Raw genomic sequence first — 16,539 nt, forward strand, 5'->3', positions numbered from 1 at the left:
TCATGTGATTGGGTCTGCAATGATAAAGTTTGTTCTGTGATTGGGTCTGCAATGATAAAGTTTGTTCCGAGTCTGCAATGTGGTATTAGCTTATATGTTGTAGGGATTGACACAATGGCATTGTATATATGACTAGAAACTGAATGATGAAATGTTTTTTATACTGTAGTTCGTAAAAGATGCCAGACATGATCCAGAACATGTGCAATATGGAAGGCTACTGAAAGATTTATCAAAAGAAATTAAATCTATAGAAAATATGGTAAGTAGCTGGCCAAATAATGAAAGATCTACCAAAAGAAATTAAATCTAGTGAAAAATATGGTAAGTAGCAGGCCAAATAATGAAAGATCTACCAAAAGAAATTAAATCTAGTGAAAAATATGGTTGACTAGATTTGAATAGAGTGTATGGTAGGATTCTCATTTTTTCTTACTTACTGTAGAATTAGTCTAGACTATAGAAGAGAGTGGAAAGTTCATTTCAAATTTGTGGAAATTTCAGTATTTTTTTCCCTTTTTTTGTGCAGGATTAAGGGAAAAAATATGCTAGGTTATCAGGCCCCGCAGCATCTGTGATTTTTATTACAGTAAAATCCAGAAATTTCATATTTGTTCCAGATATTTTCATATCCACTCCCGAATCGACTTTTAATTAGTTAATGGAATCGTCTGCGCGCTTGACAGAAGGGTAAAAAGTACGATGTGAATGAGAATGTTATTTAACATTGATCATTAAAAACGAAAGTTTGTCTTGTGGCAGAGAGATGGCTCTTATTTCTTGCCACATCTCATATATTGCTTCTGATCCAAAAAAAAAAAAAAAAAGCCTCCCTCCCGCATCAGTTATTTTTGAAAGTGGCCTGAGAACCTATGCATTTTTTTTTTGTATGGCCTAATCTTACAAGTAAATCAGGAGTACAGATATGAATATGTTGTATTTACATCCATAGATAAATAGAAATAATATGCCAGGATGTATGTTTCCAGGTCAAAAGTAGTCCAGTTAAGGTGAAAAGTGAAAAAGTAAAGAAGAAAAAGAAGAATAGCATGCCTACACCAAAACAGATGGTGAATATTGATCTGTTGCACCAACATACTCAGGAAAAACTTCACGAACAAGAAATTAGTGTCTTTAATTTTAAGGTAAAGTTGTTGAAATCAAGTCACCTTATTTGAAAATGTTTTATGACAAGTTGGGAATTTTTTTCATTGAATATTTAGTTGAGGCAATTTCTTGCTATGGAAATTAAACAATATGGCCTGCTGCTTAAACACAGGTGCATTTATTATGGCACTTTAGAGTTGTTCTACCTTCATTGCATTAGAAGTTTAATATTTTAAAAAGAAAGACTAATTCCCCTCTACTTTTTCTCAGGAAGACTAGTCATATAGGCTAGTGATACACTGAAATCTATACGCCGCAAGATATTTGAATGATTTAGAAGAAATTTGTACCGGTAACTTCAGAAGTTGTTGTGAACTTAGTTGCTGTACCAGTATAATTAATTCAATCATATTTGTATTCTGAAGTGGTCATTACAGGCAGTATTTTCTTGATTTCATAAAATTGATATCACTCTCAGGTTACAAATTTCCAGTTATAAAACACCAAAAAATAGTTCATTGCAATCATTTATAAGATATTTTAATTTTTAGGAAGAAGATGATGAAAACAGCCCAGCATCATTGAAAGTAAGGATTCCAAAAGCAGGTGCATACACTGAAAGTAAGCAGGAAGTAAAACCAGAACCAGAGGAAAGCAAATCTGTTGGTCTGAAGCTTAAGGTGTCCAATGGTAAAATTATCAGGTATGACTTGAGCTGAAGCTGTCACACAACCATGGTATCAATATCAGATACAACTTGAACTGAAACCGTACATGATCATGGTATCAATATCAGGCAAGACTTAAACTAAAGCTGTCATGACCATGTTATCAATATTGGATAATGATTTGAACTGAAGCTGTCACATGACCATGTTATCAATATCGGGTATGATTTGAACTGAAGCTGTCACATGACCATGTTATCAGTATCGGGTATGATTTGAACTGAAGCTGTCACATGACCATGTTATCAATATCGGGTATGATTTGAACCAGGGGTCGCGCTGGGCTTCGCCAATGTCACAATTTGCAATTTTTTATTTGATCTGGCAACAAAAATAACCAGTTGGCAATTTTCTTGGCGCCTGATTTTTGTATATCAAAATTGACAGGAAGTTTATCAGCAAGGGATATTTTCTCTAATTATCAAATTATGTTTACACCTGGTCAGAGTTAACTGACCATGACCAATTAATGACTGAAGGCAATTAAAGGTAATTAGACCAGGCGACCGTGACTAACAATATCCTCATGGGAGGTGTCAATCAAATGTAAATATATTATGGAGCCAATCAAAACTCTCATCATCTGGTCAAAGGTAAACACAATTATGGCCATGTGCACGTGGCTACATACAAGTTTCACAGCCCTGTTTAACCATGTGATACATTCAGAAACAGACTTACCTAACAACAGAATAAATTAAACCCAATTAACAATGATTATTCCATCAGGAAGTTTCTAAACACTTAGAAATGAAAGAATTGATGAAAGAAAATGGACAACATTTGTTTGCACTTTTGGCATTTGACTTTTTGGCGGGAAAATCGGTAAACAAATAGAATGGCGATTCCCAAAATCTAATTAAGGAAATACTATTCAGATATCAAGATAATTAAACAGGGACACAATTAATGGTCCATGGTACAAAATGTAGTTTGTTAGAAATTTTATTACTTGGAAAAAAGAATCAAGTTTGTTAAAAATAATAAAAAGAATCAAATTATATTGTAAGATAAATCAGACCATAAAGGACGAAGGTGAACATGCTTTAAAATCAGGGACTATATAAGAATACATGTAGTAATATAAAGTCTTTGATAGAAATAAAATACCTGTTTCTGGAGTAGTACTCTATTATTTTATGCATATGAAAGTGACAGACTAAAGAGCTAAAAATCTGCTTTGTACATGCATGGAGAGTGAATCTTGGGTACATGTATGTCATGAATGGAGAGGTTATTTTGATGAATTGACAAAGATAATTCATCAGTGGACTTAATACTGTCATATTTTTTTTTTTAAAAGTATGATTTTTTTTTTTGGCACCCCCTGGCTCTAATTTCTAAAAATTGGCAACATAATATGGCAGCTGGCGATTTTTCTGGAGACAGAATTTTGGAAGCCAGAGCAGCCTGTTTGAACTGAAGCTGTCACATGACCATGTTATCAATATCGGGTATGATTTGAACTAAAGCTGTCACATCACCATGTTATCAATATCAGCCAAGACTTGAACTAAAGCTGTCATGATCATAGTATCAATATCAGGTATAATTTGAACTGAAGTTGTCACATCACCATGTTATCAATATCAGGCATCAGGAGAATGTATTAGTTAGGTGTGTACATTGCTTTAGGTGTCAATTTATTGTAAAAATAACTCAGGTTTCGAACGGCTATTGTTGATGACCTTGTCTTTCAAATAGATGAATTCCAGTTAATATTGACAGTGGGTGTTCCTTGCTCTATAAAACTATTTTGATTGGTCACTATAAGTCTCTGTCATAGACTGTTGCCAAGTACAGTAAAGTAATTGCTGGTATGTTATCATCCATGAATATGTTCCTTTTGAGTAATTGTGCTTGTATTTCATTACAATATATGTTAGGTTCCTTTCTTTTCTGATACTCTGTAAAGAACGTCCCTTGTCTTTCTCACTTTGGATGGATTGACTTAGTGCACAAGTTCGTAACTTTGCGACATATATCAGTGTTTTTCCCCCAGCTATTCCTGCAAAATAAGTTTAAATGGTATCATTAATGTTGTTTTTATTTTTATGAAGTATGATTTCAAAGTTAGTTTTAATAACTTTCTCAATTGTGTGTCAATTCAATTCCTCTTAAATATATAATTGTAAATATGTCAAGCGCATGCATCCAGGTGTGATATTAGTATAACTTCAACTGATAATACATAAAAATCATAACTTGTTAGTTTAAATTACAAACAAGAGTTATTTTTATCTAATTTACTTTTAGCCATGCATAAATATGTGTAACGACATACCATAACTTTGCATTATAAAAGACAGATAACTGGAATTTTTTATCTGATAAAGAATTTATAGAGTTTGTTTATATATTTTAACATTTAAAAAGTTGTATATTCAGATTGAGATAAAACTCGTAGGACTGATTTTATGTAACATAGTCCTGTTCATTCATAAATAGATTAGCAGCACTCGTCAAGAATCTTCAAACACTGGTTTGATTGACAGCTTTCGTTTTACCAAGACTTTTTTGTCCAAAACTACAAATGAATGTAATCAATATATTGTAATTGGACCCACGTTCCAGTCAGGAAATAAATAGGTTTGAAAGTAAAGGTTTACAAAACAAAAGTCAGGCAGTGAATAAATAGATCTGTATTAAATAAACGATTCACCAGATAAAGACACTATAGTCTAATGTAAACATTTTTCTTGAAAAATCCTTACATTAGTCAAAGAGGATGAAAAACTTACTGAAAACATATTGACTTAAAATCCAACATATGCTGTACTTGTAAGGAGATACTGCCATATGAGCATCCCTTTTCATATAAATTATTTTCTTCATTCAATGGTTTTCACTTGGTCAGTACACTTGCCATTTTCAAATTGGTCCCACCCACTCATGAAATGGTATCTTTGATTTGTTGATTGTCCATGAGTGAAGATGGCTAAAGTTATGAATGAATCAGTGCGGCACAATTGTTTTACACTTGAGTTATTTCTGTAGTAAATTCCACGATATTTGCTGTTTTCACCACATATAGAGCTTATAGATTTGTTATGGTTGTTCATGGTGCGCCAGGACTCCAGACATTGTAAGCTGAGTCCAACTGAGGTAACTAGGTATTCCACTGATATAGCTTATTGTTATGTAAGTGGAATTGCCCTTGAAGATATGTCAGCCATTTTATTGAGATATGTTAGCCATTTGAATGTGTATTTACAGTGATATTGGCAAGAAGGTCCAAGGCAGCAAGACATTCCAACCTTTAGTCGGACAGAATGATCAGGATGATAGTGACAATGACAATTTGGTGGTTGATGAAAATCCTCGGCGGGTTAAACGACCTCCAGTTTCACCGTCAGCTTCTACAATGAAACCGGGGTCACTTAAACTTAAATTATCTTGTAAGTTTTTTGTTTATATGTCTTTAGTTTCCTATTCTGTTTATATAAGGTCAGTTAGTTCTTTACAAATTTAATTATAAAAATTCTTGAATTGTACAGCAATAATTTCTTCTTTGCAATGATTTAAGTTTTAATTAATTAGTACCCTTATGTTATTCAATCTCATCATGTTCCCTAATGGCTATTGTAAACTTTATCTGTTTTTCCAGTTCATAGCAAATATTTGCCTATCCTTTCAGTGCATGGTAAATCTTTGCCTCTCCTTTCAGTGCATGGAAACTTTTTCCTTGTCTATCAGGTCTTAAAAACCTTTGTCATATTTATCAGCTTATGGTAAAGCTTTGTCTATATTTTTTTTTCAGTTCATGGCAAACCTATGCCTCCAGGAACATCTAGTCAGGAGAGTAGTCAGGAATCAGGTGCTAGTCAATCAGAGTCTGAAGGATTAGAAGATAGAATCAACATACCAACCATACGTGGTGGACTGAATGGCAGTATAGCAGACATTTTAGAAGCAAGTGGTTATGGGACTGAAACTACTTTTGCTGTTGATGAAGATGTAGGGTAATTATCATTCTTGTTTCTGATTTAGGTAAATACAAATTGATGTCAGATTTTTTACTTTTACCATGAAGTTGAGGTATGATAGCAAAGGATAAACAATAATTCACATAGAAGCACGTCCTAAAAAGAGTTGAGCATTCATCAAGTGGTTCTTTTGTGTTTTTCAAATGCTCCCTTAAATTAATCCTTAAGGTTCTAATAAAAGAAAAGAATAATGATATTTTCAATATATTAATATCTGTTAATAACTTGTACTCATTGCAATCATCTTTGTTGGTAAATCCATATGTTACCAAGCAGTTTTGGTCACACTTTTCTCAATCCCTCTGTTGTCTTTTGGTGTAGGCTTTGATCTTTGGCGTAAGGATAGATCAGCCCAAAACAATGTGTTACACGCCATGGTCAATGAACTTTGACCTTGAACTTCAACCTCAAGGTCAAATTAATGATTTTTGCATAACTGTTATGTGTCTTGGCTGTAATGTGTTTTGCGTGATAAATTTAATGTAGTGTGCATGGTTGATGTACTGGAAGTTTTACCACAGCAAGGTCAATTAGAGATTGATTCTTTATCAATTATCTAGTTCATATTTGTTAATTATAATTTAGCTTCAACATGATTTTAATGTCCCTCATTTGCATTTTTACAAAAATGGGGTTTGCTTATTGTGGTATACTTCCAATATTAAACTTTTTTATCCAGTTTTGTTTGATATTGTAGGAGAGCATCTCCTAGTATGAGGGAAGCAATTCAGGGAATGTTATCCATGAGTCAAATGAATGAGATTGAATTATTTTCTAAGGGAGGTAAATCTCGGCAGCTTCAAAAATCACAATTAGTCATCGATGAAGAGGAGCGTTTACAGAATTGTTACAAAGATGATGAGTTCAGTAAGTAGTCTTGGTATTAATAGGTAAATAATATGTATTAAATGATGAAAAATTGGGTTTTTCTATCTGCCTGTTGATGTTGCTGCCACATTTCTTAAGTTTGATGTAATGAAACTTATATTGAGGAAAGCTTAACCAAACCAAGGCAACTAATGATTTTTGGAAAATACTGATTTTTAATTTTTTAATTTTTGGGACTTTATTCATACAAAAATGGGGTGATTTTCTGTTTTCCATCTTAAACTCTAAAACCTTGCAGCAATGTCAGTGAAACTTTGGTGAATTATTTTTTTATATTGATGTAAGCTGCCTTTGGTGATTTATTTTTTTATATTGTAGTAAGCTCCCTTTGGTGAATTGTTTAAATTTGCAGGTGTATGATTCAGAACTATGAGCCATTGTCCATTAATATTTTGTTCGCTTAGATTCCAGTAAGACTACTCTAGTTTTTAACCAAAGAAAATTGGTACCCTATGAAGAATGGTTCTTTCACAGGAAATGAGAACAAATTACTCAGTACAAAAGAACTAAAAAGTACCTAGAAAAATTAATAGCACAAACCCCATTAAATTTGGGACGAACTTGGGTTTATAAAAATGTTTAGTTGGCATAGAGTAATGATTGAAGCAGTACTTTAGATGACAGATGGCAGAGACATATGCACCCACTTGAAAAGCATCTTTGCTGGAATGCTTATTTTAAATTGGTTATTTAATTTCAGTCTACCCAGAATTAGATATGTCAGATGAGGAGGAAGGATTCTCTAAGAAAACCAAACAAGATGATAACTGGAACCCTAAAGGTATGCTTATTATCAGTAATACTGGATATATGATGGTATGTTCATTATCAGTAATACTGGATATATGATGGTATGCTCATTATACTGGAAATATGATGGTATGCTTATTATCAGTAATACTGGATATATGATGGTATGCTCATTATCCTGGAAATATGATGGTATGTTCATTATCAGTAATACTGGATATATGATGGTATGCGCATTATACTGGATATATATACAGTAAAACTTCTCCAAACTGGACCCTCAGAAAACCGGTCTTCCCTCCAAACCGGATGTTTTCAAAAGTCCCGGCCGATATACCTTAAAACCGGTCTGATTTGTCTTCAATGGACTGGCCACCCCTTAAAACCATACATCAGCCGGTTTTTCACAGTTTTAGTTATACATTTCAAATAAAAAAAAACTCTCAATTCCGACAGTCCAGTTATTGTTCACCTGTAATAAATGTGTCAACGAAACTGTAAATGATTACATAATATTAGGTAATTAATAATTCATTCACTGACCGGTTTGCATTTCATCAGTGGACAAATGATAATTGAAGGGGACAGTAGATTAAACAACAAATTTAATCCAGACATTACATTTTGTCACTGGTTGACTGTTAATTGGTGCGTACACACAATGGCAACCAGGGTCATTTAATAGTACAATCTTTATGATCTTTTAACTGTCAATTAATGTGACTTGTACCCAAGCCACAACAACATAGGGATGAAATTATTAGACTTTGTTGAGCTAAGGTACGAAAACAATACAAATAATTAATTACCATCAACAGCCCTTTAATCTTTTAAAACCATGAACATTATTTTGTCCACAGTACCATTTGTAAAATACGTTTGTAAAATCAAATCATTTACAATATGATACAAGCTTTGAAATGTAATAAAAGGCCAAAAGTTTTGAATTGGCATGAAACATGCCTCAACCACCAAACTGACAAGGTGTAGGGTTATATAACACATTAATGGAAACAGCTCTTAGAATGCATTGCTATTTTTCACAAAACCGGCCATCCCTACAAACTGGCCATTTTTTCTTGTCCCAGTGGTGACCGGTTTGGAGAAGTTTCACTGTAATGGTATGCTCATTATCAGTAATACTGGATATATGATGGTATGCTTATTATCAGTAATACTGGATATATGATGGTATGTTCATTATCAGTAATACTGGATATATGATGGTATGTTCATTATCAGTAATACTGGATATATGATGGTATGCTTATTAAACTGGATATATAATGGTATGTTCATTATCAGTAATACTGGATATATGATGGTATGTTCATTATCAGTAATACTGGATATATAATGGTATGTTCATTATCAGTAATACTGGATATATGATGGTATGTTCATTATCAGTAATACTGGATATATGATGGTATGCTTATTAAACTGGATATATAATGGTATGCTTATTATCAGTTATACTGGATATATGACGGTATACTCATTATCAGTAATACTGGATATTTGATGGTATTCTTATTATCAGTAATACATGTACTGAAATATAATGGTAGCTCAATATAACAGATAATCCATCAATGACATTGATTAACTTGTGTTTTAGTTGGTCAAAAGTAGGGTATTTGGGCATGTACTAGATTTTAAATTGACTTACCATATTTAGATTTACATTTACTGTTAGAGTATGAAGTTTGATTAGAGCTATTCCTGGAAATAATGTATAAGGGGGGTTGGAAAGCACTTCTTAATTTTTTTTTAGTGGGGGTATTTCAAAGCATAGATAGTAATATATTATTATGAACATTTTATTTAAATTCTATGGGTGGTAGGATATAATAAAATGCGCCATCCAACCCTCCCATATCCTTTTACATTGAGTAGCCACTATGATTTTTGTCTAGTTTAAAAAAAAATATCATTTACTTCAGTATTTTATTTCAGCTCGTGTACAAGTTACTGTTCCAAAGGGCGACAGACCACATCGACAGGGTGTCAGGAAAGAGGCTGTTGAACAGATATTAGCTGCTGCTGCTGCTAAACCTGCAGTACAGGTGAATATAGGGGTTAATATTTAGGGCCTACTCATAACTTTAAGAATTGGTAAATGTGTTTTCAAATCTGCAGTACTGGTTATGATAGGGGTCATTCAAACCTGCAGTGCTGGTTATGATAGGGGTCATTCAGACCTGCAGTACTGGTTATGATAGGGGTCATTCAAACCTTCAGTGCTGGTTATGATAAGGGTCATTCAAACCTGCAGTGCTGGTTATTATAGGGGTCATTCAAACCTGCAGTGCTGGTTATTAGGGTCATTCAAACCTGCAGTGCTTGTTATTATAGGGGTCATTCAAACCTGCAGTGCTGGTTATTATAGGGGTCATTCAAACCTGCAGTGCTGGTTATTATAGAGGTCATTCAAACCTGCAGTGCTGGTTATGGTAAGGGTCATTCAAACCTGCAGTGCTTGTTATTATAGGGGTCATTCAAACCTGCAGTGCTGGTTATTATAGGGGTCATTCAAACCTGCAGTGCTGGTTATTATAGGGGTAATTTAAACCTGTAGTGCTTGTTATTATAGAGATCATTCAAACCTGCAGTGCTGGTTATTATAGAGGTCATTCAAACCTGCAGTGCTGGTAATGGTAAGGGTCATTCAAACCTGCAGTGCTGGTTATTATAGAGATCATTCAAACCTGCAGTGCTGGTTATTATAGGGGTCATTCAAACCTGCAGTGCTGGTTATTATAGGGGTCATTCAAACCTGCAGTGCTGGTTATTATAGGGGTAATTTAAACCTGTAGTGCTTGTTATTATAGAGATCATTGAAACCTACAGTACTGGTAAATATAGCTGTCTCAAACTGACAATACTGTTATATAAGGAGTTTATAAAAACCGACTGAATAGGATAATATGCTGGTGGTTATGAAAGAAAATGATTTGAGTATTTTAACAATTATAATTATAACCACACACACACACACACACACACATTCTAAAACAATCTGTGTCCTTTCCATTTGTTACAGAAACCCAAGAAGATTCGTAAAAGAAGTCACTCAGAAACTCTACCAGAACCAGTATCAACACCAGGAACTGCCTTAACATCCACTTCAGGGTCTGCTTTCCGTCCGAATTTGTCTAAACCAGCTCCAACCACACCAACATCTCCTGATAGTCCGACAAAATGTAAGTCGGCTACACACTACATTTAACAACAAGTCTTTTTGAAGTATTTAAACTGTTATTGAGGGTTGAACCTCTGTGGTTGTGTCGAACTTGCCATGCCCCCTTCTGTCAAGGGTTGAACTTCCGTGGTTGTGTCAAACTTTTCATGCCCCTGCTGTTAAGGGTTGAACCTCTGTGGTTGTGTCAAACTTGCCATGCCCCTGCTGTTAAGGGTTGAACAATTGTGGATGTATTAAGCCTTGCCTATAGTGTCCATTCATTTCTCCTACTATTAAGGGTTGAATTTCTGTGGTTTTAGCAAGCATTGCCCAAGGAACATGTTTTAAAAATTGTCTCAAAAATGTAATGAATAGGTCTTAAGAATATTTTCTGTAAATGAATTTATCTTTCCTTCTATGTAGTTCACTCCATAAATTGTACATATATTTAAAATTCTAGGAAAGGTACATGTATTTAAAATTGCTATTCAACAATTAAGAACTGTTTCAAATGAAATTCTAAAGGCTGCTATAATAAAAAAAAATTAATAGCTATCCATATATTATAGTGATTTTTTTTTTATTTCAGCTAAGAAACCAAAAAAAGGACAAGCCACAGCAAAACAGAGACTTGGGAAGATACTGAAGATCCATAAGTTAGGCATGTTCTAACTATCCTACCTCAGCTGTGGGAAGATACTGAAGATCCATAAGTTAGGCATGTTCTAACTATCCTACCTCAGCTCATCAGGGATTATTCTATGCAGTGTCATCACTAGTCACTTCCCTTCTGGGTTCTGGGTTTATTTGTAGAAAGGATTATTTATTGATGAGGGACACAGAAATCTTTATCATTTATTGATATCTGGAATAATTTATATCTTCATCTTCTTGGATTTGAAAGTTGTATCTGTGTGATTTTCTAAATTGAGTTTGATCTAATACTTTGAGTTGATTTAAAATTTAGAATAATCTATGGTAAAAATATGTTATGTTTTCTAACCGTGGATGGACTTTATATACCACAATAGTAATGTTAAGGTATTGTTGGTTTCTGGCAATAACTTCAGTATTATGGAAGGATCTCTATGAAATTGTAGAACAAGGATCTATTTCATTTTGGCCCCAGTTGTTTAGGAAAGAGCCTAAAATCAAGCATTTAACTGATAAATTACAGGTTTCTTTACCAAGTTCAATGGGGTTTAAGTTTTTTCACTCTCTCTTTTGTGTTGTTTGTTTTATATGCTGGATCTAATGGTTTTTATGGTTTGCTTTAGGATAAATAAATAACAAACTTTTATTCCTGTGACCACATTCATTCTGTTAGAAACTTACGGAGTGTCTTAATATGTTGTTACACTCATAAGTCAGAGATATGGTCAATTAGAATATAGTGTCTTTATTTGTCCAAACTGTTGTGGACCTCTGTGGTCTTATCAAGCCGTGCCATGTTAAACATTTTAAATGCCAGAGTAAATCATACAACATTTCCACCTTATACATTAATGATTTTCTGATGCTCAGATTTGTTAAGCGTCTGTTAACAGCCAGAAAGGCAATAGTGTGGTAAATCTGTTAATGATCTAAACAATTCGGTCGTGAGAATGCCAAGAACTGTGTGTACACACTGGTTATGAGTACCAATTGGAATAATATGACTGGATTGGAATTATCAGTATTGAATTTGATTTTCTCAAATTTTTGAATTGATTTTGATGAAATAACAATCAGTGTACACACGTACTATATTTATTACATTTATAACAAAAATAGACATTAATATTTTCATTATAATCTATTTATCAAAGCAATAATTTTGAAGATTTTTAATGAATTATAGGATCTCAAATCAATGAACAAAATCATGCATTTTAAGTAAATTAAATTTGTAATTTATTTATTACACATCTGTCTTATACTGATGTTGCATTCAAATAAAATCAATGATGTGTTTATTTTTCTTCATTTCTTTTTATATTGTTTAGATTATATTAGTTTTAATTTATATATTGTGCAATTTTTTTCATCTTGAATAACTTGTGTCAAACAACACGTGATAAGAAAAGTGTGTAACTTCCAATTTTTTTTTAGTGAATTCAGTTGTCATTGAAATTATAACTTAACATTTGAATGATGCTTGCTGGTTAAATGTTATTCACATGTTTTTAATGATAGTTTGTTCAAGTCATATTTTTTGTTTTCTAGTGACTAATTGTTATTTATAAGTTTAAGAATTTTGAACTGGTATAGTTATAATTTTGTGAATTTTAACATTTTTTATCCTTTTTTTTTCTTCTTTTTTTTTCACTTTTCATGTACCTAAAGAAAAAACCATATTTTCAGAAGAATATCAAAATGATATTCTATTAAGTGGATAAGTATTTCTCATCAATTATAAAACATTTTATGCAAATTAGATGGAGATATTTTTGGCAGCTGAATTAGATTAACCTAAATACTTCCTTGTATTTACCATGCGTCATTAGGTTTTTTTTTTTTGTTTAAGAAAGTTTGTTTTTAGCTCACCTGGCCGAAGGCCATGTGAGCTATTGCCATCACTTGGCAGCGTCGTCGTCCATCAAAACTCTTCTCTTCTGACACTACTTGACCAATTGGTATGAATGTTCCTTGGGGTATCATGTATAGAACTGATGTGGGGATTTTTGATCTGTGGAAAAACATGGCCACCATTACTAAAAATAGAGCATAGGGATCAGACAGTAGTTTTATACATATATCTCCTAAATTGTTAGGTTTAGCCAAATTTTGACATAAGTAAAAGTGTTCAACATGATGAGATCTATCTGTGGTCAAATTTTCATTTTAATCTGTTTAGCCATATTGGAGTTATTGCCCTTTTTTTACGTTTTTTGCTATTTTTAATGTTATTTCTTTCAAAAATCTTCTCCTCTGACATTACTTGACCAATGGGAACCAAACTTGGTATGAATGTTCCTTTGGGTATTATGCATAGAACTGATGTGGGTTTTTTTTGATCCGTCAAAAGAACATGGCCAACGTTACTAAAAAAAGAGCATATTCGCATATATTTCCAAAACGGTTAGGTTTTGCAGAATTATTTCTATAGCTGAAATGACCTTTACTATAAGGCCATTAAAAGTCTTCAGGGATCAAATTTGTCAGGTTACTCCTTGTAAGAGTTATTGCCCTTGAAAGATGAATTTTTACAGTTTTCAGCCAATATCTTGAAAACTATAATAGATAGAAAAAAACTTACTATGGCTGAAATGATCCTTATGATAGTCCTACCAAAGTCTTCTTGAGTCAAAATTGTTGGACAACTCCTTGTTAAATTTATTGCCTTTGAAAAACAAACTTAAACCAGGTGAGCGATTCACACTTCTGGGAGCTTCATGTTTGGTTATGCTTCTGATTAGTGATTTGTTTTCATTACTATGTTATAGTTTTGATGTCATTTTATTGTATACTGAATGGTATGTATAATTGTATTAAGCAGATATCTGCTGTTAGTATTGTTTTTATTTATTCTTTTTGTTGTCTTGATATTCAATTTTGTACTGATGATATTGGGTTTCAATATGAATTACAAACCTATGTAGTTCCAGTTTGATCCACAGATTCAAAACCAATGAATGTAAAAATTGATACGGGATTATTTAAGTTTTTTTCCAATTAGCTAGACTTTTAAGAAGGTCTATTGCACTCAGTATATTTATAGAATTACTAGTAAAATGACACTTGAATTACATGTTGTATAGAGATTACATATACATGTATAGTATGTTACAACATAAATAGCTTGAACAGGGTTAAGGTTCAATGGTTAAGGGTTTTATTTTCTTTCTGTCTTTTCAGTAAATCATCATCAACTTTGATGAATTGGCTGCAAAATTCATTTCAGAGCAGTAAATACTATGTATTTGATTTTAACCATGAAGAAAATAGAAATTAATTTTATTGACTTCTTTTGTGTCATGTTGCCATACTGGTAATATTTTCTATTTGCCAGACCATTTTCAGCTCACCTGGCCATAGGCCATGTGAGCTATTGCCATCACGCATCCATCATTTTCCATCGTTGTCCTTGTTAACAATTTCTTCAAACATCTTCTCCTCTGAAACTACGGAATAGATTAGCATGAAACTTATAATGACTGTTCCTTAGAGTATCCTGCACAAAATGACTTTATGGATTTTTGATCGGTTAAAAAACATGGCCGCTGTTACTAAAAATACAACATAGGGGTCAGACAGCAGATTTTTGCATATGTCTCCAAAACCATTAGGTTTAACCAAATTCTAACATGGGTAAAAGTACTCAGCATGATGAGATCTATCTGTGGTCAAATATTGGTGAAAATCTGTTTACCCATGTTGGAGTTATTGCCCTTTTTTGGACGTTTTTTGCTGTTTTTGATGTTATTACTTTCAGAAATCTTCTCAAAAACTACTTTACAGAATTCAATAAAAGTTGGTATTTTTGTTTTTTAGGGTATCTTTAACAAAATGATTGTTTGGATTTTTGATTGGTTAAAAGACATGGCTGCTGTTAATAAAAATAGAACATAGGGGTTGTACAGTAGTTTTTTGCTTATATCTCCAAAACTGTTAGGTTTGGCCAATATCTTTCAGTTGCTGAAATATCCTTATCATAAGGCCTACAAAAGTCTCCAGGGATCAAAGTTGTCAGACAACTCCATATAAGAGTTATTGCCCTTGAAAGGCAAAAAATTGTTTTTTTGCAGTTTTCAATATCTTGAAAACTATAATAGATAGAATGAAACATTCAATTGATGAAATGATCTTCAAGATAAGTCCTACCAAAGCCTTCATGGAGTCAAAATTGTTGGACAACTTCTTGTTAGAGTTTTGCCCTTGAAAGGCAAAAATTTAACCCGGTGTGCGATTCAGGTTCCTGGGAGCCTCTTGTTGTAAGTCCAATTATATTTTGTTTTTATTTATGATCTGTCATATACTTGTAAATAATTGTAAATAATGTAAATATGTGAACTAAGGCAGCATGTCAGTTTTGTACAACTGACCAGAAATATACCATGTATATTAAATAAAAAATTACATGAATTCACAGTGACTCATAATTTTACTGTTCATGTATCTAATTCAATAAGTGTCATTGAAAATATAGTAATATAGACTAGTGATATGTCAAGTAACAACTTCACTATGTTGACTGACTTAATGTTTTTTTGTGAATAATGTTATTTTTATAGGAAAACAAAGAGTATTTTGTGGTGATTTAACAGTAATATAACGCTGTTGTCTGTCTTAACGGTATTACAACGCTGTTGTTGGTCTTAACGGTATTATAATGCCGTTGTCTGTCTTGACGGTATTACAACGCTGTTGTCGGTCTTAACGGCATTACAACGCTGTTGTCTGTCTTGACGGTATTACAACGCTGTTGTCGGTCTTAACGGTATTATAACGCCGTTGTCTGTCTTGACGGTATTACAACGGTGTTGTCGGTCTTAACAGTATTACAACGCCGTTGTCTGTCTTGACGGTATTACAAATGCTGTTGTCTGTCTTGACGGTATTACAACGCTGTTGTCGGTCTTAACGGTATTATAACGCCGTTGTCTGTCTTGACGGTATTACAACGCTGTTGTCGGTCTTAACGGTATTACAACGCTGTTATCTGTCTTGACGGTATAACACCGCTGTCGTCTGTGTTAACAACTACAAATGTACTAATTAGTTGTCTGTCTTAACGGTATCACAACGCTGTTGTCGATCTTGACGGTATTACAACGCTGTTGTCGGTCTTAACGGTATTACAAGGCTGGTGTCGGTCTTAACGGTATTACAACGCTGTTGTCTGTCTTGACGGAATAACACCGCTGTCGTCTGTGTTAGCAACTACAAATGTTCTAATTAGTTGTCTGTCTTCACG

General features: G+C 33.3%; 1 protein-coding gene across 2 annotated transcripts in view; it reads left to right on the forward strand.

The window, feature by feature from the left end:
* Positions 1-15,711, forward strand: part of LOC148626773 (lysine-specific demethylase 7B-like) — a 35,653-nt gene extending 19,942 nt beyond the window's left edge. For both annotated transcript variants that reach the window (XM_088588037.1, XM_088588119.1), the window contains 10 exons: positions 170-262; positions 990-1,145; positions 1,659-1,810; positions 5,052-5,233; positions 5,596-5,797; positions 6,519-6,688; positions 7,410-7,490; positions 9,419-9,528; positions 10,506-10,665; positions 11,233-15,711. In XM_088588037.1, the coding sequence (XP_088444163.1) occupies positions 170-262; positions 990-1,145; positions 1,659-1,810; positions 5,052-5,233; positions 5,596-5,797; positions 6,519-6,688; positions 7,410-7,490; positions 9,419-9,528; positions 10,506-10,665; positions 11,233-11,315 (1,389 nt within the window). In that variant the 3' untranslated portion in view covers positions 11,316-15,711. The remainder of the gene's footprint in view (positions 1-169; positions 263-989; positions 1,146-1,658; positions 1,811-5,051; positions 5,234-5,595; positions 5,798-6,518; positions 6,689-7,409; positions 7,491-9,418; positions 9,529-10,505; positions 10,666-11,232) is intronic.
* The last annotated feature ends 828 nt before the right edge of the window (positions 15,712-16,539 follow it).

Source organism: Perna viridis, chromosome 1, assembly GCF_037379345.1.
Source record: "Perna viridis isolate PV_CMFRI_1.1 ecotype Kerala chromosome 1, ASM3737934v1, whole genome shotgun sequence".
NCBI lineage: Eukaryota > Metazoa > Mollusca > Bivalvia > Mytilida > Mytilidae > Perna > Perna viridis.